The following is a 22,344-nucleotide window of genomic DNA, read 5'->3' on the forward strand; positions in this document are numbered from 1 at the left end:
TTAAAAAAAAAATCATAATATATCCATTGAATATAACATGTAATACTATCTAACTAATAAATGGCTAAAGAGGATGAAGAAGCAAATAAATAGGTATGTGGTCTCAACCATGGTCTCAACTATGAACCCGCTGAACGTTTTAAATAGGCCTATTTCGATAGAATGTAAAGTCAATCGCACTTTTAGCAGGAATTCCACCACATAAACTTACAAAAAGAGTAGTTTCTATTTTTGTTTATATTATTTTGACCAGAACCAAATCTAGGGTAAAGTTTAGTCAAAGGGATGCATTTACACTAATTTAGTTTACCTTAACGAAAGGAGAATAAAAGTAGAAATAATAACTGGGCCAGGTCGCTAATTCAGTGGGTTTTACCAAGAACTTAAATTATCTCCACATCTTTATATGCCTTTTCATATTTCACGAAGACAATTTCCGAAATTACAATCGGGGAAGCATTTATATCAAAGAATTTTGTTAACTATAGACTACCGGTAAGCATTAAAATGCACAAACATACGCCTGTAAATTAAGTTACCATTCTTCGTAATGTAATGACATATTTGATGTAATATAATGATAATTAAATGCTAGAAACTCAGTTTCTATATCCCGTAAACTGATGCTGAGCCGGCCAAACTCCTAGCGCCAATGCCGCGCCAAGCGATTTTATGCCTATTTTTAATCGCTTAAAAATTATACAAGCAGGCTCCGTATCAAAAAAAGCTTCAAATAACAAATAAAATTCATACTTTGATCTAAAACTTTGCCGCAGGAATTTTTTTCCTGACCAAAAAATAAAAAAGTTCCTCGCTTACTACATTTTTCATGTTTTTTATGGTGTTAAAAAACAATCATCTGTTTTAATTTGCCTAAATAAATTATAAAAACTATGTTAAGGTAAAAACTAGCTACATAGTAATGAGCACTGGTTTTTCCAGAAAAATAATATATCAATTTGAAATTTGTATGTTAACAAATAAGTGTAGCAGAGCAGGTTGAGTGAATGTATGTTTGTGTAAAACAGAGAGGTTCATTCGGCCCGTCCGCCTCAGTATCCCGCCAATTCGATTGACTTATGGCAGAGACTGTACCGTTGGAGCTTATGAAACTTGGAGGTTATGAACCGCTCTGTTTATTTGATATTTAAAAGTTGGAGTTTGTGAAATTTGGACATTGTGAAACTGTGCTTATTTGAAAGTTATAGTTTTGGAGTTTATGAAGTTTGGAGGTTATGAAACACACTGTTTATTTAATATTTTAGACGTTGGAGTTTGTGAAATTTGGACATTATGAACCTCACCCGACATAACTAACAAACTAATTTACTGTGAAACTGCCGTCGCTTGTACACTTTTATTTAAATAAAGTTTATTTTGTTTGGATGACACATTACTTATGCTACACATTTTACTGTTGAAAATAGGAATACTTTGTCAGAAAAACATGCTTGAAGTTGAATTTTAACTAGACAGAAAGTCATTAGGTACCGCATTTATTGTTAAAGCGTTGTAATGATTTGCATGATGAATTGTCTAAGGCTCTAAAATTTACTTGTTATTGTCTGGTTCATAACAAAACAACACTTTCAAGGAACAATTTTGTTTTAAAGTGACAAGGATGGGAACGGAACCCGTTAGGTTCCTTGGAAAGGTTAATCTCTATTTTTTTCAGGACAGAGAAGGTTAAGAGATTAATCCAAGTTTAATTAAAAGTGACTACTTAGATTCATTTTCCTACGGTTATCTAAGAGGCAGTCATTTTCTTATCGATAGTAATATCGGCCTTTAAACATCAATGTCAAAAAAATAGTGAAATCTAAATATCGGAGAAAAACATTGAGAGAAATATCGATAGTAGCAATATTGGAGTAAAATATCGATACTAAAAATATATCGGAAAACAACTACAGAAGGCAAAAACATCGACTATCGGCTTCAAAACATAGATATTTTCGATATATCGACTATCGATACCCAACACGAGATTACAGTACCTACCATGCAGTTCCAAAAGGTAACAGCTACATGTTTCTGTAGAATGTCATCATCAAACAAAGCTCCAGTCCAGGAAATAGGTGAGGATTAGGTGAGTCTGTGGCTCAGTTGGTAGCGTCGCGGACTTCGGGCCCAAGGCAGCGATGTCATGGGTTCGGATCCTGGTCACTGCCACTAAAGTTTATCAGCACATTTCACCTTCGTACTGTACGGGCTCACCCCTTGCTTTGCTGGATATGTTCCACGCACAGATCCGTAGTCTATGTGGACGGGCAAATTCAAGGTTAAAAAAGGTCGCCAATCTTTAAAAAAAAAAAATAATAAAAAATAAATACATTACATCTGCTAAATACTTCATTCCTATACTGTATGTCAAGTCAAATAAATCTTTATTCAGACATACAAAAATGTGTACATGAATGTGTCTTAATCTTAAACTATAACTATTACTAAAACCATTTACCAGATCCATTTTTTTTTTTTACATGACATTGACATTCCGCCGAAACACATAAAACATTGTTACCATTTGGAACTACATGACAACCCATAAACCTATATAGTCAATATAGCAGTTCTGGAGCTTTAACAATTAATTTTACTACATTTTGTTCTTACAGTTTTTCATAAGTGTTGGCCATATAACAAATTTAAGTGTAGGAAACTTCATTAGTCTGAATAAGTAATATATTGTTTGACTATAACATTTTCTTTTTTACTGCATGCCAGTTGAGTTTTTCTTCTTTCAAATCAAATTAAATCCGTGTCAATGTTTTTTACCAACTTTTTACCAATATAAACACAGGTTTATCAATATAACACAATTATTTGAAATGATACATTTTGTATTACATTACAATGCTAATAGTGATGTGTTAAAACCGAATCTCAAATCTCAAAACCATCAAAACTTTGGAAAAGTTTCGGTTTCGAGATTCAAAAGTTTCTAAATTGAAGATTTTGGTAGTTTTATCTTTGAAACTGCTGAAATTTTTGTGTGCCATTATTATTGTTTTTAACACTGTTTCCAAACAAGCTGGTAGCAATAGAACAAACATATCACCATTAACAGTAATGAAACAAGTAAATTTTATTCTGAATTTCAAAAGGTCTTATTCAAAAGAATTTCAAAATAACTGGTACAATTCAGTTTCACATCAATATTTACTAAACACAATGAAATGTGACCACTAAATGTTCTAATTAATCTAATATCCTTGTTTATGTTAGTGTTAGAAGTTTAATTAATTTTTTTTGTGCTTGTTTATATTTATGTTATGTCAGGGTCAGGAGTCGATCTCTTTCAGTTTTGATTGCATACTTAAAATTTTATGATTACGTCTTTTTTTTGTAACCTTGACCTTTGTAAAGTAAAACCTAAGGTAAAACCTAAACAATCCTATGTCTAGTAAGAAAAAATTGAATTTGAGGAGAACAAGTTTCAGTTTAATTTATACAAATACACAAGAATAAACTAGAGAGTAGGAAGCTGGATTTGGACCTTAGCATTAGTCATCGTCATCATAATTTTACAGAGCAAACATTATTTTAAACAGTTTTTTTAATAGCTCCAGATTTTTTAATGGTGCTTGTGTTCAAATCTCTAAGCTTTAAACTATGCCTTCAAGTATTCAGTTTTTGTGGAAAAAAACTGGAATTAATCATCGGATTAAAATTAAATATACATTGTAATTAATTAACTTAATCTAACTAAGTAGGCATATATCATTTAGTAAGTTTTAACTCAATGCTAAATACTTGCTTAATTTATTATATTTTGGAAATTATTTTGAATCTAAGTGAAATTCGTACGTCCTTGAAAGATAATAAGGAGAAAAGAATTCTTGGTTCCTCATCTTCCAAATCAAATATGAGGTCACCTCAATTATCAGCACAATCTATTTGCTTTAGAAAAAAGCAAACATACCCTTCAAATACCTGTATGCGTATAGTTTCAATGAAAAAACCGAACTACCTGTAAATAGTTTGTGTAACTAGTAAGCAAAGTGGCACTTTGCTGCATACGAGATAAATGTGGAATGTTTCTAGAGTGCAGTGAAGGCCATTTGCGCTCGTGTTACACGTTATATTTTTCCTACAGTCACTATAAAGCATATAAATAATTAGTCTTTCAAACACTATACAATACGTTTTTAGATTACGTTAAACCCAAGCGTTGAACGGAATGGGAATTACTGCACCAGCTAATTGTAGTCGTAGTATCTTTAAGTTTTACTTATTTTGAAGAGTACACGTATAAACAGTAATCAGTATAAACAGAATAAACAAGTAATTTTGTAACTATCTTACTTACCCACCAAGAAGAAAACAGTTTGTATGCTCGTTCATACTTATTTCTTGATTTTTCAGGAAACAGGTTTATTTTACAGTTTCTGCTACATATTTCATTTGGTGAACCGATATATTCACAATCACTGAGTTCATTATTCTCAAACATGTTAGGCCCACTTATAATTATTCTTTCAAATACTACACATTAGGTTATGTTCAAACCAAGCGTTGAACGAAAATAGAACATAAACATGAAATGACAGGTTAAATCATAGTATCAATGGTCAATCAGCTGATCATAGTAGTAGTATCTTTAACACGTTTGCTACTGAGCTTCGCATATATGCGACGCCGCGGTCATTGCCACAGACCGAGGTATACATTTGAATCTTACACATACACCGGCTGTCACTTGGATAACAGTACACACAGACTACGGCCGAAAACCTGTAAAACAGTGATCATTTACATTGTAATATAAGCAAAGATAGAAGCGTTACAAAGATAGAAACGTTTTAATAACATTAGAACCCTGACACAGATATGCGACAGCAGTCTATTTTAATGTGACTAGATGCGACGGCAGTCTATGGGTGGAAACTGGCCATCGCATATGTACGTCGCTGATCCATGTGAATGAAAAATTTCGTACTATTGTAAATTTGCGAACGTGTTAAGTGTTACTAACCTATTTCCAAGCGTACACGGATTATTTGCATAATAAAACCACACTGTTTTGTGTTGTTTGGTTGGAATCCTGATGTGCAGCAAAGTATAAACCGTACAACAAAGTATAAACCGTACAACAAAGTATAAACCGTACGGCAAAGTATAAACCGTAAGGCAAAGTATAAACCGTACGAGAAAGTATAAATATGAAACAGAATTTCAGTATTACAAATGACAAGACTAATAATATTAGTTTGTATTTTGTTATGAAACCATAATATACATAAGCTGGGCTCGTGTATGTTCATTATTTGAACTTGTACATGTATTTTTAATAGAACTTTAATTTCTTTTACATAATGATAATGTTGTATTTCTCATTCAGGGAAAATTTTGGGACGAATCCGGACCATGCCAGAAATGCACTGACGAACTGTGGGATTCGGCAACCAAAGTATGGTGACCGTAAAATACACTACCAGAACACAAGGAAAAGAGGTAATGGGTTTGGTGTTGCAGTGTTTAACCACACTTTAACAGGCTTTCCCTCTCTGATGTTCAGCACAATACCTCCCCTGTAGTAGCAAACCTAATATTGTTAAACCTAATGTTATTTAAATAGGGAATATATCTGACATGTTTAAGGAAATATGTGAGTGAAAATTTAATAAGGCAATTGGAAATTCTCCTAGTCTGCAGGTTTGCTGTGGTGAGAGTATTTTCCTGTAATATTTTGATTTGAGAGTTGGAATCTCATTTTTAAACTCCTAGTTCTAGTCCTAACTTTTAAATTTGTCTTGCTCCAATTCATATGCATTGGACAGTGATTGTTTTAATAACAAAGTTTGGTATTTCACTATAAGATTACATTTTGAATTTGTACTTGTTATACCAGGTTCAAATCCTACCTATCGCCAAGCTATTTTATGATAAAATATGTTATAAAACAAGATCATTCCAAATAAGAATCAAAGTACACTATTGTAACCAAACACTAAGTAGCTGGTCTATACAACTCACACCAAGCTTAACCTAAGTACCAGTTTTACTATTGATAAATTATTGAACAACTCAATGGTAATGTGATGGATGTTCTTGAATAAAATATCTTCTAACTACTATATAAGGATAATAACACAATTTGTCCTTTAAAAATTTGGGAAACGCATATTCCCCTGATATTGTTTCTCACTCCTTATCTAAAGTGATCAGAAAATTGTCACTCACCTCTAGCAGGTCTTTACCCAACTTACAACTCCAACTCCAATGTTCAGATTACGACTCCCTAGTCACACACACTCGTCAATCTCCAACTCACCAAGCCACAGTCTCCTCAAGAATCCCTGTCCTAGACTGCCCTGAAGCTCCAGGATACCCGAGGCTTATGGCCACTGGCAAGCCGTAAGGGCGGTAGCTTGCTCAGCCGCTGCCAATAGGTTATCTCAACAATACGATCGGGAACAGATAACAATATTCTAACCCTCTGAAAAAACGGCTTGTAACAACTTTTTAATACTGAATTCAGTGAGGTGTGGCTAATGGGTTTTACTCCCAGGATCGGTTCAGGGATTGGCTTGTTCTACCCCTACAGTAGGGAGCTTGTATCAACTTAACCTAAGCTTGTTGTGTTGAATCATACTTTTTATTTTCTAGGCATCAACACCTTGGTCAATATTATGTCACAGTTTGGCGAGGAAGAAGAGACGGAGTCTGAGATCACGCACAATGAGAGACTAGAGTTTCTTGGAGATGCTGTGGTGGAGTTTGTGTCATCTGTTCATCTGTTCCACTTGTTCTGTGAACTTGAGGAGGGTGGGCTGGCTACCTACAGAGCGGCAATTGTGCAAAACCAACATCTTGCACTTCTGGCTAAGGTAACACACCAATAGACCTACAGTATAATGTGCTTAATCCCATTATTCTCAATACATTATTCATAGGTTTTATCAATTTAATATGTTTTCCAACTACTGCATGGTAATGATCACATTGCCACACCTGTAAACAGTACGCAAAACAGATAATTTCTGCTTTATTTATTCCCAATTTCGAAATCAGCTGATTTTACTGTTGATATTTCTATAAAACACAAACATCTGGTAATGCATCTACGAATGTGATTGGTTGACGCCTGATATTAAACAACACAAACTCTCATCAACTATTTACAGATCAAACTATTTTAGTGAAAAATAAAATGTTTTCCAGTGACAGTAGACTTCTTCTTATCCAGACACCTTTTAGCCTGACTACACTCGGCAGAAATGACATCTCTTTAACCGGGCAATTTTTTTAGCACATTGGTTTAACGGGACTAGATTAGCTGGAAGTGGGCGGTACTGAAACAACTGTTCTCGTAGGATAGATTTGAGACCAGTGATCACGTGTCTAAATACAATGCTCTCCTAAATTTAAGTCGAATATCACAGTAAACGGTCTGTTTTAACGAGTTTTTGGGGACGTCGGTTTAACCGGAAAACCCGTTAACCGGACTGGCCTCGGTTCTGAGGAGTCTGGATAAGATGGAGTCTACTGTATATTGTAAAATAAAATAAATAAAAATAAATCCCAAATGAAACTATTGGAGTGAGAGTATGGTTGAAGGAAAGGCTCTAGGCGAGGATTTTGAATTGTAGAATAGGAGTATAGCAGCTGACCTTGAAGAAGTGTTGGTAGGCCATAGAACATTCAGAAGAGGCACTATGTATACAATATTTCGTCCCCTAAAGAAAAATATCAGTTATGGAGAAAGAAAATGTGGTAGAATTTAGTCAATTTACACAATGGCTGCTGTCATGGCTGTTGCGAACTATGTAGTGTTGCACCTTGCACCTGTCACTAGTTTATTTACAACTATGTGCAAAATGAATATCTATATATTCACACACTGCATGCAGCTAGTTGCATGCACAGGTGCTTGGAAATGCCAGTTCCCACCTTCTTAACATGGAAGGGTTGCAATCATCCTCTGGGAGTGATTTAAAGACTATTCGTGAAGCAACTATCAAAGTCCATGCTGTGTTTGTTGGCATGGATGGCCACAGGATTTTCTTTTCCCGTTTTTACATCTTACATCTGGTGGTGGCCATTTATCCTCTTCCTTAGGGTGTTTTACTGTTTTTGTCATATATTGGGCCTGGCATTGTTGGCATTCCCGTTGATATATTAGGTTTCTTGTTGTACAGGTGTAAGTAAACAATCTCCTTAGCTCTGGTTTCAAAATTTTACAACACTCCAGCTAAACAAAAGATCTCTTTTTTTAAGGTAACCTCCCCATTTTGTGTACAGGCAACCTCCAAACCTGAAGAACATGCTCGTCCATCCCAAACTACCTGATATTTTTACCAACCTACCAGAACCACTCCCCCAAGGCTCATGTCCATGTCACCGCAACAGATGTATGACCTGTAAAATCCATAAACAAACCAATCACCAGCAATATTCATAATTCCAAATACAGAATCAAAGGACACCACAATAGAGATAAAAAGCAAACCTAATCTAAATGACATAAAAAAATGTTATTAGTGTTATGATAAGTTATGGTGGTAGCAAAACTCTTTGTATTACTTATTGTAAACTTATTGTATTGTTGTAAAATAACCACAAGCGCAGACGGGTAGCCGGAATTTTATCCCCCTGGAATTTTACCCCCTGGGCAAAGCTGACATCACTATGACAAAGTAACCTGAGCGCTCTAAAGTTTGTTCACAGGCTGAATTTTAACCTGACGGATTTGGAAGTCTAAAGAAAATAGACAGAGCGTGATACATTAGATTAGCAATAAAAACCAGAATTTTACCCCCGTCCATTTAGCTAGTGTTTAGGTAACTCAAGATGTACGGCCCGGAATTTTACCCCCAGAATTTTACCCCCTGGCCAGATATATAAATTATTGAGAATGATTCATTTTCTTCTTTCAGTTTAAATTTAATAGTAAACATTTTATTATTAAGTAGCCTATCTCAATTTATTTGTAATCTCAACTCAACTAAGTTAACAAGTTTCACTGTTTAATTTTGATATTCGGGATTTGGGTTTGGGGCCAACTGTTGGTTACTATGTATGGGGTAAAATTAGGGGGGTAAAAATCCGGGCCGTACATTTTGAGCTAACCTTTTGAAGGGTGCAACCGTACCCTCAAGGTTTTTATAATTTGATGTGTTCTGATTAAATTCACAACCGTGAAAAAATACTCTTAATTCCACCTTCAATCCATCAAACTCATGTTGTGCAGCTCAAAAGATCGCGGCCAGAATTGTACCCCCTGGTTTGTGATGTCAGTTTTTCCCAGGGGGTAAATTCCAGGGGGATAAAAATCTGCTACCCCGCGAAGACAGCCAATGCTGCTCTCGAAATGTATAGCCATTGCGATCTACTATAAATAAATTTAAAGAAAACTAAAAGCCATAAAAGTCTGATTATTTATGTGTAACTAGTTAGCAAAGTGGCAATCGTTTAGACGAGACAAAAACTTTGAAACACTTAACAGTTGATTGCACTACCGTACCATGATTTAGGTTATTCAAGAAACGGCTGTGACAAATAATTAAACACAATTATACACTTTTTCACAACTCTTAGCGGTTGAACATATTCTTACTTTGTTTGCATTCTAGTGATATTAACTTTGAAGGATTTTCATATAGACATTTTGTTTTCTGATTCTGATTAGGCCTAACTATAGTATTCAGTTACTCTTGACAGTTGTTTTATAACTATATTTATCGACATATCATGTTTTATCATCTGTTTATCTTAGTATTTGAGGATGTTTGATTTCTTGTAGATCCTACATCTGGAGGAGTTCATGCTGTATGCTCATGGATCTGATCTATGCCATGACCTGGAGTTGAGACACGCAATGGCCAATTGCTTTGAAGCACTGATGGGTGCTTTGTTCCTCGATGGTGGCATTGAAGTAAGTATATTCATAGACTAAGCTTTTGTGTCTAGTTCATGTACGTCGACACTGATTGCCCATGTAGACAAAACTTTGTTTCTTATTTTAGGGTTATTTTCATGATTTGTGCTTTACTATTTGGTTATGTGACTAGGTGACCAGTTATTGTTTATGATTAGATCGTTTTATTTGGCTAAACGAGGTTGTAAATTATTGAAATAACAAGAAACAATTTGTTAACAAAACACAACCTCTACAGTGCGGCGTACAGAACTAACAATAAAATTGGCTTAAGCTGTTCCACAAGGATTACAAATCTACTAAGGGAGTATGATTTATCTATAATGTAATATTCCTTGACACATACATATCTTGAAATTGACAATAAATTATTTTGGACCCCTTAGAACTGAACCATTCTTTGAAATAAAACATCTTTTCTTGTCTGAAACATAGACTACTACTCAGATTTAGAATTATTGTCATTGGTAAATACAACATTGCCATAGGAAATGCCAAAACAACTCAAGAAATACTGGTAAATGCAGTATAAAAGGAAAACGTATAATGTATTTGACAGATAACAAAATATAACAAATAACATTAAGCAACAAATTAACTTAAAATATGACAAAATAAATTAAATTAATTACAATAAATCCCCAAAGCTTTACTGAGTCAATGCTCGCGAATGAATAGATTGAAATTAATAAAAGATCACCAAGGAATAAAAATGCTAGACTTTGGACCTAAACCAAGTTGGAAGTTAGATCTCCAGGTTTCTGAACTCTTGTGGCAGTTAATCAACACACTTGATCTGTACATATTTTTGGCTATTATCTTCCTCCTTCAAATAAATAAAATCACTTTGTTTTTTTTCATTTTGTATGTACATGATTTTGAAATATGAAAATATAATATACAGTAATTATATTGTAGTCAAAAGAACATCGCTAATAGTCATCTAAATCTGCTAAAATCCCTACAGCCAATAAAAAAGGTATTTAATTATAATTGATAATATTAGCACTTACATAGCTATTTAATTCATACATACTGATACATACTATTAAAACATTACGTTTCCTCAGTGAACACTATTCACTGAAGTCACTGGCCTTTAAAGTCTCAGATTTTAGTTTAATGGAGATGTAAAATAACTTTGATTGGTCTATATTCAATAAAAAGTTAAAAACAATTATTATTTTTCATCAGGAGCTTCAAACATCATCTATTAACATGTGAATTGCGGTTGCGTGATGGCCGGCCGTGGCCGGTGGCTATTGGGCTGCGTGGTTGATTGCGCGAAAACGTTTTAATTTAGTTAAATCCATATGAGAGGCATATTGTAGCATGTACTGCATTCCAGTCCTTATGGGTATAGTTTTACTAGAACCCAACAGATAACAGCACAAAACAAAACTGATAGCAGGCCCTCAGTATTGCCAAATGGAAGGAAAAAGCAGGGGCGAAAAAGCCGGATATGCCATAAAAAACCGCCAAAATTGTGTCAAGCTTAATTTTGAGGTTAGGTTTCTTCCACAATGCTACACTAAAGTAATTATCTTTATTATATTCACTTTCACTAAATCCAAGACCCCCACACCAAATTTAATTTGAACACTCCCTACCACCGATGAAATTGTCCGATCTGTAAACGAATTATACCGGATTAAAGTATAAAACTGTGTGACGCTGCCTACGATGCACTGGAAAAATAATATTAAAAGTGCGTGCAGTCGCAACCGTTTGCCGGGGATAGCTCAGCCTACAATGGCTGGGTAAAGTTCCAGGGTCTGCGATAAGGTCAGGGAAACCACTAGGCCAAAAGCCGGGTCTAACCGGTATAGGACTGGCTCATACACGGGCACTGTGAACAAGTCAAAAACAAGTCACCAAAACAAACGTGCAATAATCACTACCAGGCCTACGCCGATTCTCCACACTCCTAGGGGGTCGTTGCTGACTACGCAACTCGGGCTTCGTCCTAACTATCCAATAGTTAAGCCCAGAGTGCCTTAAACACTGTGAGTTACACGACGACTTGCCAATAAAAACCACAACGCGAGTTATCACCAGGCGGGGTCTACTAGGCCACTATAATCCAATACACAACTCTATTGCCCAAGCTAACAATCAAACAGTTCACTCAATAATAATACCAGATAACAATACAAGTGCACTATAGGTAGAGTGACTACACCACTAGTAGCTGGTCTCAATAAATACCAAGCCAAACAAGCAAAGCTAAATGGCAATTGCACTACTATTAAATTATTGAGCTACTTAGTAGCAGATAAATAAATATTAAATACGTTCCAAACACTAGATAAATATATTATCTGATAGCCGGTACTCCGCTATCCAAGCTACCAAGATAACGTGTTGGATTACCAAACAAGCTGCTCAGGTTAAATTAAAATAATCAAATGAATAAACAATAACAACCCTACTACTGCTACTGCTACTACCAACTTTATGTTACTTAGCTGGGCTTCTGTTAATAGGCTAATAATATTAGCTAGAGATATAAAGTCAATGCTACTAGCCTACTGGCCACGTGTTTCCAACTACGCACGCTAAATCGTGCAGCCTAGGTTTGTCGGGCCTCAGAGTTATTAGTAATATAACTAACTCTTGGTACAACGCAAAATAATAACTACTACAGTCAATAAATTATATTATTTGCGCTCTAGCACCTGCCCAGAACCGTCAGGAATTCACTTTAATATTATTCCTGACTAATATAAATCCTAACTACCGTCAGGCTTTGACCAGCACGGTTACAACTCTAACTCTCGCAATAAAACCAGATATTAATATTATCAAACTAATAATATCAAGTCGTCCACTCACCACAAGTGGGTCACTGACTCACTACCCAACTTGACACCAACACGCCTTGAGCACCAATCTCACACGACACCGGTGTCACCAAAGCACTCCACGTATCACTCGACAATCACGAACCAGCTGTTCACTCACCGTAGGCCACGACTCGAATATCCTTCCTACACTGTCCTGAAGATCTAGGATATCCCAGGCTTATCGGCACTGATAAGCCGGGTCAAAGGGCGCTCGCTAGCCTCGCTGCCGCCGCTTGCTTACCTCTACAGTCGCACGGCCAAATAGCAAATATTTACCCCCCTAGGAAAAATAACTCGTTACAACTGGCACAGCAAGCGGCAAGCGAAACAACTTTCCCGTGCGAGGCTGAGCTCACACTGGATCAATACTTTAGAGTTAGAAGTACTACGTAATTTAACGTAGTCCACCGCGCGCGCCAGTCCCGCAATACACTAAATAACGTAGGTGTTAACTACTTAATAATTACCTGGGTTGCTTCTGAATATTAATTAGTTACAATTACAGCTGCTCAACAAACTGCAAGTGGTGTTACCTGGTTTGTTGGTGTAAGAGTTATGTAACTTGCCTGTTGTCCTAGGTTGCGGACAAAGTGTTTGGACAAGCACTCTTCAAAGAACATACGAACTTGTTAGAGGTGTGGGTAGACTACCCTCCTCATCCGTTACAGGAGCAGGAGCCTTTGGGCGACCGCAAATGGATTCCTGTGTTTGAACTGCTACAGGTAAGCATAGTGTCGTAGTCCTGGACCCTTAACCAACCGTCAGTCAGATTAACTACTGATAGTTTATCTGCCCCAAAGTTTAAAACTCGTTATTCTGACCTGTTCTAGAACAGGGATCTGCGTTCCCATCGTAATCATGGTAATAAAGTATAATCATGTCTGTGTAGGTGAAGTTTTGTTACAAATCTTATGTTTTTCAAGTTATAATAGACAATAGAGTGTGATCGTGCATAATTAGTGAGTCGGTGGCTCAGTCGGTAGCGTCGCGGACTTCGGGCCCAAGGCAGCGGTGTCGTGGGTTCGGATCCTGGTCACTGTCGATAACATTTTATCAGTACAGTTCACCTTTGTACTGTACTGGCTCACTCCTTGCTTTGCTGTTAACGATCCACGCACGGGCGCTTAGTCTATGTGGACGGGCAAATGCAAGGTTAAAAGAGGCCGCCAACCTCTTAAAAAAAAAAAAAAAAAATTCATAATGCAAATAATTTTATTTTGATATGTGTGTGTCAAATAATACAGTAGTATTGTGTATAATAAAGTATTCCTTTTCGAAGAATTAAATGTGCAGAGACATATTGTCTTTCTATGGTACAGTAGTGCTGTTATGTCACAACCCACGTACCAATCAAAGTATACTTTAGTAAAGAGTGACCATTTCTCTACTTTTGTGCCAATTATAACTCTTATCACAACATAATGTTCGTAAACTCTTGCCCTTTAAGAAATACACTAGGCTATTTACTATACATCATTGGATACACTTGTCAGATGCCCTTTACTTATAGAAAACAATGTCAGTCAGGTTGAGTCCACTTACATTCATGCATTTTCATTCATTTTCTTAAATTCTTCTATTAAACTCCTCAGCATTTCACAACCAGCATTAAATTCACCACTTCTTGGTTTATTGCCTCCTTAAGATCCATCAGTGTTTGGGTGAAATTTGAAAAAGCTCCTAAGGGAAAAATCACACACACTAAAATCTGGTGACCTTGGGCTGCAGATTATCACGGAAACATGAAATAACCCTTCCTAGAAATCTAATACACACCATGGTCATTGATTCCTGCGAACAGAATGTGTGATTGTTAATAAACCTTGTGTAAATGAACGTAGGGATTGCTTATCAAAGAGATATAAATCACCTGTGACGTCAAAAAAAAGGGATTGAGCATATCAACACTTTTGAATCATAGCTTGAATCAAACCGTTTCAACACCTACCTCGTCCAAACAATCATTTTCCTGCCAAGGGGCTTCCTTTTTTGGATGGGTCTCATTTTCTTCAAATTGCTAATCCACCTGCAAATTGTATTTTGGCTAGAAACTATATCATGGTGTCTAAGATGAAAGGGAACTAAAAAATTCACAGCTCTGTTGTGATAGGCTCGCCATTTCACTCATACTCACTAACAAACATACTTCATTTACTGTCCAATGCTCTGTGGCTAGTAAAATGACATAATATGCAGCAATGAATGACACATCTCCCCATTAGCGACACTAACTGTTGCGCATATACTGTATGTTTGAAAAAGTCTGGTTCCTGTCGGTCACCCTGTTTAAGTAATGTGTGTATAAGCCGTGTATAAATTTCATGAACTGTCAAAATCACTAGTTTTATAAATCCCAAAATGGGAAATTCTCAATAAATGCTGTTTTTTAAATAACAACCCAAAAGTAGAGAGAGTCACTGTTTAGAGACAAAAGTCTATAAGTTGGCAGCCCTGCCTCCTTTACTTCATTTCCAACCAGCTGATATGCATTTTGGCATAGTCGTCCACATGGTGTAGTGTGATTGGAAATTTATTGTGAATAAGATTCAACATGTTTTTCCGTAGAATGTAACCCCCTGTTTCAAATGCACACATGTCGGAAAAACAAGTATAATATTACATTGTGGATCTTTACAGTTGATTTACCCCGCAGTTTATTAATTACATACTGAAATCTCATCTAAAACTTATCACAAACATTTCTTGGCATAAAACGAATAATTGATCATAAACAGATCCTTCTACAATTCATACTTTTAGAGCTTCCGATAACACCATGTTGAGTTTTATTCATAATAAATTCCCTTTTACACTTAAACCGTGAATTTAACAATGCTAAAATTCATATCAGCTGATTGTTAAGGAAGTAAAGGAAGCAGGGCTACCAATTTATAAGGTTCTTTTGTCCCTAAACAGTGAAACTCTGTACTTGTATTATGAATTGTGTAAAAAAATTACCATGTATATAAAATTAAAATGCCTTTATTCTTAAGCGCTTCTCAGTATAAACTAATTTACAGAATTACCCACATTAAAATTAATATAACCAAACAAATACAAGAAATGAATAAATATAATCTTCTCATGAAAGCTGAGGCCAAAAGGCTTTTGAACTGCAAGGGGAGGTCTTTATAAATCTGTGGGCCAAAATAGGAGAACCCCATTCTAATTTTTTGGGAAGTGGAGGAGAGTCTGCTCTTTAGTGCCCCCGTCGAGTAATTGCTCCACAAATCATAATTCTCTCCGCCAGGTATTTTGGTTCCTGATGAGATAACAACCGATGGATGAGACTGCAGGTTTTGATCCTGCACACAGTTTCGGCTGGAATAAACCAGCAGCATCCTGAAAAGAGGAGATGTAAACTGCTGTATTTTGCAGCCCATTAAGCCTGCTCATATCCTCAAATGAAGCCGTCGCCGTATGCAAGAAAACATTAATACATCACTGACAACACCAAAGACTGAACCAACTGCAATTTTGACACCAACAGAATTGAAAAGACTCTGTATGACATGAACTATTATATCAAATGAATCCAACAAACCAATAAGATTTGTAGTATTACTCTTCTCATTTTTCAATATGTATAGCCTCCGGAGTAACAAATTAAGTGGTTTAAATACATGAATTTTATGTAATCCAATTGGTTTTGGTTCGACACTGGAACCATCATCAAGCTTCATAAGGACATTGTCGCTTCTTGAGAAGGTCGTCAAAGTTCACACAAACAATATTTAATAAACATCAAAACATTAAAAACACGACTCGCATGACTAGATACTACGCGACCGGCAGGAGTTAACGTCTAGACTGCCGAGCACTATGATCTTATCAGCAACAGGTTGTTTGCAAGTTCTATTCTTCTCCCTTTCTATTATCTCTATTGTAGTGTTGTATATAAAATTGGATGCAAATGAAAGCTTATCGTTTAGCATGTTTTGTTTGTCTGACTTGATAGCCTTATAAATCTTGTTTTCTTCCAATGTGTTGATTTGAATCTTGTTTTTATTAACACTAATACCGAAATCCTACCTAGGCTGACGTTAACCGAAACCCCCGGTCTGTGAGACCCCATTTGAAAAATATTGGACCTCGCTTAGACAAACACAAACCGAAACCCTCGGCCTGTGAGACCCCGCTTTAAAATACACTAACGATGGGCTTCTGAGACGGGCATGTTATGAACAGACAACCTGTCAAGGTCACGGCACCCATGCAAAATGAACAAACAATATATCAATAGGTAGGTGAGGAAAAGGGGGGAAGGTATTGGGGGAATGGAATCTCCCAAGTAAACAGTGTTGCCAACACGCGTTTTTGAAAATTCCCGTGGGCCTGTCAGACCGGGGTTTCGGTATTAGTGTTAAGATGTAGAGCGGTTAGTGATGTGGGCCGGGTAAATACCCAGTGGGTAGGTAAATATAAATTGGGTATTTACCTGGGTATTTACCCCAGGCCCGGGTAAATACCCAAAAACTGGGTATTTATAATTTTTATTAAAGTTAGAGAAGATTGAGATGTTTTTTTGCAATTATTACCCTGTAAGGATAGTAAAATGATGATAAAATGCGTCAAACAAAATTTCATATGGTCACTACTAGCATTTTACTTCTGGGTATAATCGCCATAAATACCCAGGTCTGAGCATGAAGCTTAATCGGCATAAATATCCTGGTCGCATGGTTGCTTTGGTCCTGACTAATTATGATTTTTTAATTTCTATGATAGATAGATGAATTCATTTTATTGAAACTGAAGGAAAAGAATTTGTAAAGTAATAATTATTATTTAGAAAAAAAAGAAAATTTAACCTTGTAGTGGCCTATGTGTAAACAACTTAAGAAAATAATTAAAATTCAATCTGAAGGATGGCAGGATTTAATAATATTTTCTATTTTTTTATTTTGTTCTAGATCTTTTGTTGGTATCAATGGTGTCAAAATAAAAAAACTAATTTCATAAACTTGTGATACAAAACATTTGAATCTATAGCACAATACATCTTTCAACAATTCCTGGATATTTATAAATTCAAATAATTTGGTTTATGTTATTTAATTGGTTATAAATATATAAAATGATAAAAATTGAAAGCCTTTTTTAATATACTATTTTTTTGTAAGATAAATTTAACTGATGTTACTCGATTTAAGACACGAAACCCCATTCTCAATTAAAAACTTTATGTATTATCAAAAAAAAGTGCTAAATCATTAAAAGGTACTAGCAAAGCTTCAAGTTACTGTGTAAAAGGTGTTAAAGATTATCCTAATTTATCATGTAATGATAACTATAACATATTTAGGGGTAAATATAAATGAATTTCAATTGATTTCATAAATACCCAAAATACCCGGGTATTTATGGATTTTGGGTATTTACCCGGGTAAATACCCAGGGTATTTACCCCGAGTTTTAAATACCCGGGTATTTTACATCACTAAGAGCGGTCATGTTATCGTTGATATTAGAGTAGTTGTGGTTGTTAAATGCTCTGCAAAAGTTTATGGCTGGGTGGACGTGGTTTTCTTGGGGATATGTACCTTAAACCGTTTTGAGAAAGAGCGGGATGTCTGGCCTATGTATTAAAATACTACCACAATCACTGCAATTAATTTTGTAAACACCAGTTTTATCGTACTTTGATGTAGGTGGGTGAGGACGCTCCTTTAACACAGATCCAAGTTTGTCAACCGATTTAAATGCCACTGTGATGTTGTTCTTGGCCATAATAGTTTGAAATGTGTAACTTAAATGAGTTCCGTTGTCGGCTGATAAAAAGCTCTTAGGCTATTTTGTTTTAATTATAATGGTTTAAATACCTGCATTCAGTAATCCAAAATGTTGCTTGTGGCAACTATAGTTTCGATTCACAGGGAATCATCTTCAGGCCGTACAAGGCGTCGTTATTCATCTCCGTATATGAAGGTCGTCATTTAATAAATAAGTACATAGAACACAAACACACACGAAAACGCACATTGAAAGACGAACATTTAACATTAAAATACCGAGTACTCGGGAACACGAGACAGGTGACGCAACCATGTGAAAGTTGTAGCTCGAACTATTTTGTTTTATTTTTATCTTTATTCAGATGTTTAGATATCAGCTTATCTAACATATTACTTTTGAATCCATTTTTCACAGCTATGTATTTAATATTCCTCTTCATAATCCTTTACATTCAGTTGTATTGTCAATAACCTGTGTAATAAACTGTTGTACACAGCCATCTTTTGGGAGTAAGGATGGTGTTACTCTGAAGGTTTGGTCAGTACAAGTATATCTTGAACTCAAAGTGGTCATGTTGTTTGGTCATGTTGGTGAGGTCGAGAAAGTTTATGGAACAATCTTTTTCCTATTCCAGAGTAAATTGTATATTTTTATGGATGTTGCAAAGGTGTGTATTTAATAGGGTCAATTGTCTGCTGTTTCATTTAAGGACAATGGTATCATTTACATACTATGATAAAAAACTATTCTATCCCTATATCAATTGGCGTCTGTGAACAATGTTCTGTTTTCAAGGTCATTTAAAAATGCTTCGCCAAATGCTTGAAACGGGAAAACCAGGCTAAACCTTCTTTTTGATTTTAGAAGCTGTTTTGAAATTTAAAATACAGTAATTCTGTATCAATACAACATTATTTGTTAGTTTTATCAAATCATCTATTGCATCAGGTGAAAGATTAGAGTTCTTTAATACATTCAGTTTGAGATGTCTATTCTATTTCTATTGTTTCGTTAACGGGATGTTTGTATATAAATTCACATATGGAATGATGCTAGTCTTTGGTTATATGTTATATTTGTTGACAGTGATTTAATTATTTTAACAAAATCTAGACTATTTTTAAGGCTATGGTTATTCTCCAAAACAATTTCTTTTCTGATATTTTATCTAGTTTTTTGCGACTTTATACGCTGGTGAAGGCATAAAGTTAACAGAGGTCTTATAGGTACATCAGGCTTGTGGATCTTTGGTAGTCCTCGGAGTACTGGGCTTCCAGTTCGTGACTTTTAAAGAATTTATTTCAGTTTTTGAAAGTAAATGTTTTCTTTGAGAAATAGCTTGGTTAATTAATTTTGCATTATTGGCTGTGGAGTCTTTGTGTAGAGTTTCATATTGTTATTTTTATGAAGCTTTCAACTTTGCTGACATAGTCGTCTTTGTAAAGGATTACGATGGAGTTGCCCTTATCAGCTTTGGTTATCACGACATTATGCTCGGCAAGTTTTGTCCTGTCGCTTGTCAGGGCACGTCACAATGTCTTGAACCTTTCATTGTACCTCTTTCCTCTTGTTCTCGCAGGATTTTTGCTATGTCACCCCTACGCTATGCAGCTTTGTTGCCCATAATAACTCGTGCTTTTCTTGAACATCGTTTGATTTAATGTCTTTTATGGCTGCTACTATATTTTAAAGTTCTGTTACTAAATTTAGTTTCTTGGTGTTTGGAAATTAAAGTTCAGACCCTTATTTAATAAATTAATTTCATCGTTATTAAACTCTATTTTTGTTAATGTACATCCCTATAAAAGAATTTATGAGAGCATTTAATTACATCTACTTCGAGTATTTCAGATTTTTACGTAGTGTCTGTTTCTTGGTAAATACTTTTTTGCTCATCTGTGAATCTATTTCAATCATTAAATTGTTAACTTACACGTGCATTGGTTCAACAGTTCAATGTGTTTCTTAAATAATAGCTTGTCCAAAACATTCTTTTTGAAGTATAAATGTTTGATTTCATTTTTTATCCAAGTAACTTCAGCTGTCTTTTAGCTTTCAATGCAGGTTTTGATTTGCTACTGACTCTTACATTTACGTAATGTGGAATGTTAATCTCTAAGCACATTTTATTGAATTTTATGTTTTCTGATGTTTTACTGAGTTTAATTTTATGTTCTTGTATTGGTAGGCTAGTTTTGCCTGCTCAGCTAGCATGTATTCCAAATGTTTGGATTACATAAAATATATTTATCTATTTAAACCACTTATATTATTACTCTTCACATAATTTATTGAATTACATGTGAGTTAGAGTGTAAAAAAAATTAAATTTGCTTGCAGAAACTGACTAAGTTTGAGGAAGTCTACCGGAATCTACTTCGACCACATAAGACTGCTGGCTCGTGCATTTACTGACCGAGTATGGATATACACATCTCATTGTAAGTTCTCAGTTGTTAATTAAGTAAAGTAAAGAGCTCCAATTATCCTAACTCCAACATCTGTATCCCTGAACAGAACTCCATATCACTCACTCCTTCAATGACTCAATTTGCTGATTCACAAACTCGTTCAAGTGTATCCAGCCAGGTTCATGCAAAATTTCATAAAATCAGGAAAAAATTACCTAAGTTATTGTGTTCACTGACACATACATATACAATTTTAATAAATTGTTTTTGACCTCTGGGAACATAAAATGAATAAGTAATCGGTCCTGGGTCTATGTCTTGCCGCCATTGGCGGTAACACGTTCTTCCTTTAGATAAATTCGCTAAAAGGAAAACTCATTTATTTTTACTGACATGTCTCTTGAAAACCCAACTAGCCTATCCAGATTTTGGATGGAGTTTGGACAGTTGGATTTCTAGTGTACAGCTAAAAGTTTGTTCACTGTCTTTACAATGATATTTTCCAAAGCAAATATATTCTGAAGGCGTTAAAATCAATCTTTTTTATTCAACTCATTAATTTACAATGATAATAATAAAATAAAATTGTTTTATATGTTGCGTCCACGTATAATACTACTCAAGAATAATGTAACGATGAGACAGAATAATCTTCTATTTTATAAAACAATGTTTTATTAGAATATCTTAATTATGCTTTAAAATCTTTTACCTACAACAGTTTTTTTTTAAACTAGCTTTTCAATTAAGTTCTTGGAATTGAACATAGTATTCACTTTACAGTGTTGTTTACTTACTTAACAGAATTGTTTTGTTACTTTACATTACTATTTTGGACCAATGAGGTTCAAGGATTGTGAGAAAAGAAGTAAAATTGTAATGCTTTGACATCACATATCTGCTATCAAGGCCAATTTAAGTATTATAAATGAGTGTTTGGTCGGTACAATAAACGTTGCATCACAATAGACATGAGAGGTTTTAAAGAAAACATAAGCTCTCTTAAACTTCTGAGTAGTAATTGTTAGTAATTCAAAAAGCTCGTAGGTAAAGTAGTATCAAAACCTAATTACCTTAAATAAGGCTCGTACCTTAATTTCTACTGTCTAGTGTATTAAGAAACTTTTTACGCGATCGTTTTGTACTACTCTATGGTAATCTATAACCCTATCTAGTAACTGTTGAACGATTCGGTTGCAATATATTAAAAGCTAGCCTGAAATTGCATACAGGCACTGACTGTCTTAACTCTTACATTTCTGTGGAAGTAAGTTAAACACTTTGCAACAAGATATTTTTTATATACAATGCATTGGAAGATGAAGGGATCAACACACAATCTTAAAATAAAATTACAATGGAGAACATTACTTATCAGCCTTTTTTTGTTTAATCAAAATTTTAAACAAGGAATTACTGTTTATTATTTATTATTCATTAAATTAGAAATCGGCTAGATCTGCTATGC

At 35.1% G+C, this 22,344-nt stretch overlaps 1 protein-coding gene across 1 annotated transcript in view; it reads left to right on the forward strand.

Annotated features, from left to right (window-relative positions):
• Window positions 1-22,344, forward strand: part of LOC128997918 (ribonuclease 3) — an 83,925-nt gene that overhangs the window by 36,749 nt on the left and 24,832 nt on the right. Inside the window, exons 12-15 of the mRNA XM_054423750.1 lie at window positions 5,345-5,457; window positions 6,613-6,833; window positions 9,749-9,880; window positions 13,308-13,451. Of these exons, the coding sequence (XP_054279725.1) occupies window positions 5,345-5,457; window positions 6,613-6,833; window positions 9,749-9,880; window positions 13,308-13,451 (610 nt within the window). The remainder of the gene's footprint in view (window positions 1-5,344; window positions 5,458-6,612; window positions 6,834-9,748; window positions 9,881-13,307; window positions 13,452-22,344) is intronic.

The sequence above is a fragment of the Macrosteles quadrilineatus genome, unplaced genomic scaffold, assembly GCF_028750875.1.
Source record: "Macrosteles quadrilineatus isolate MER2022 unplaced genomic scaffold, UCM_ALF_1.0 Scaffold_7__1_contigs__length_78375512, whole genome shotgun sequence".
NCBI classification, from domain to species: Eukaryota; Metazoa; Arthropoda; class Insecta; order Hemiptera; family Cicadellidae; genus Macrosteles; species Macrosteles quadrilineatus.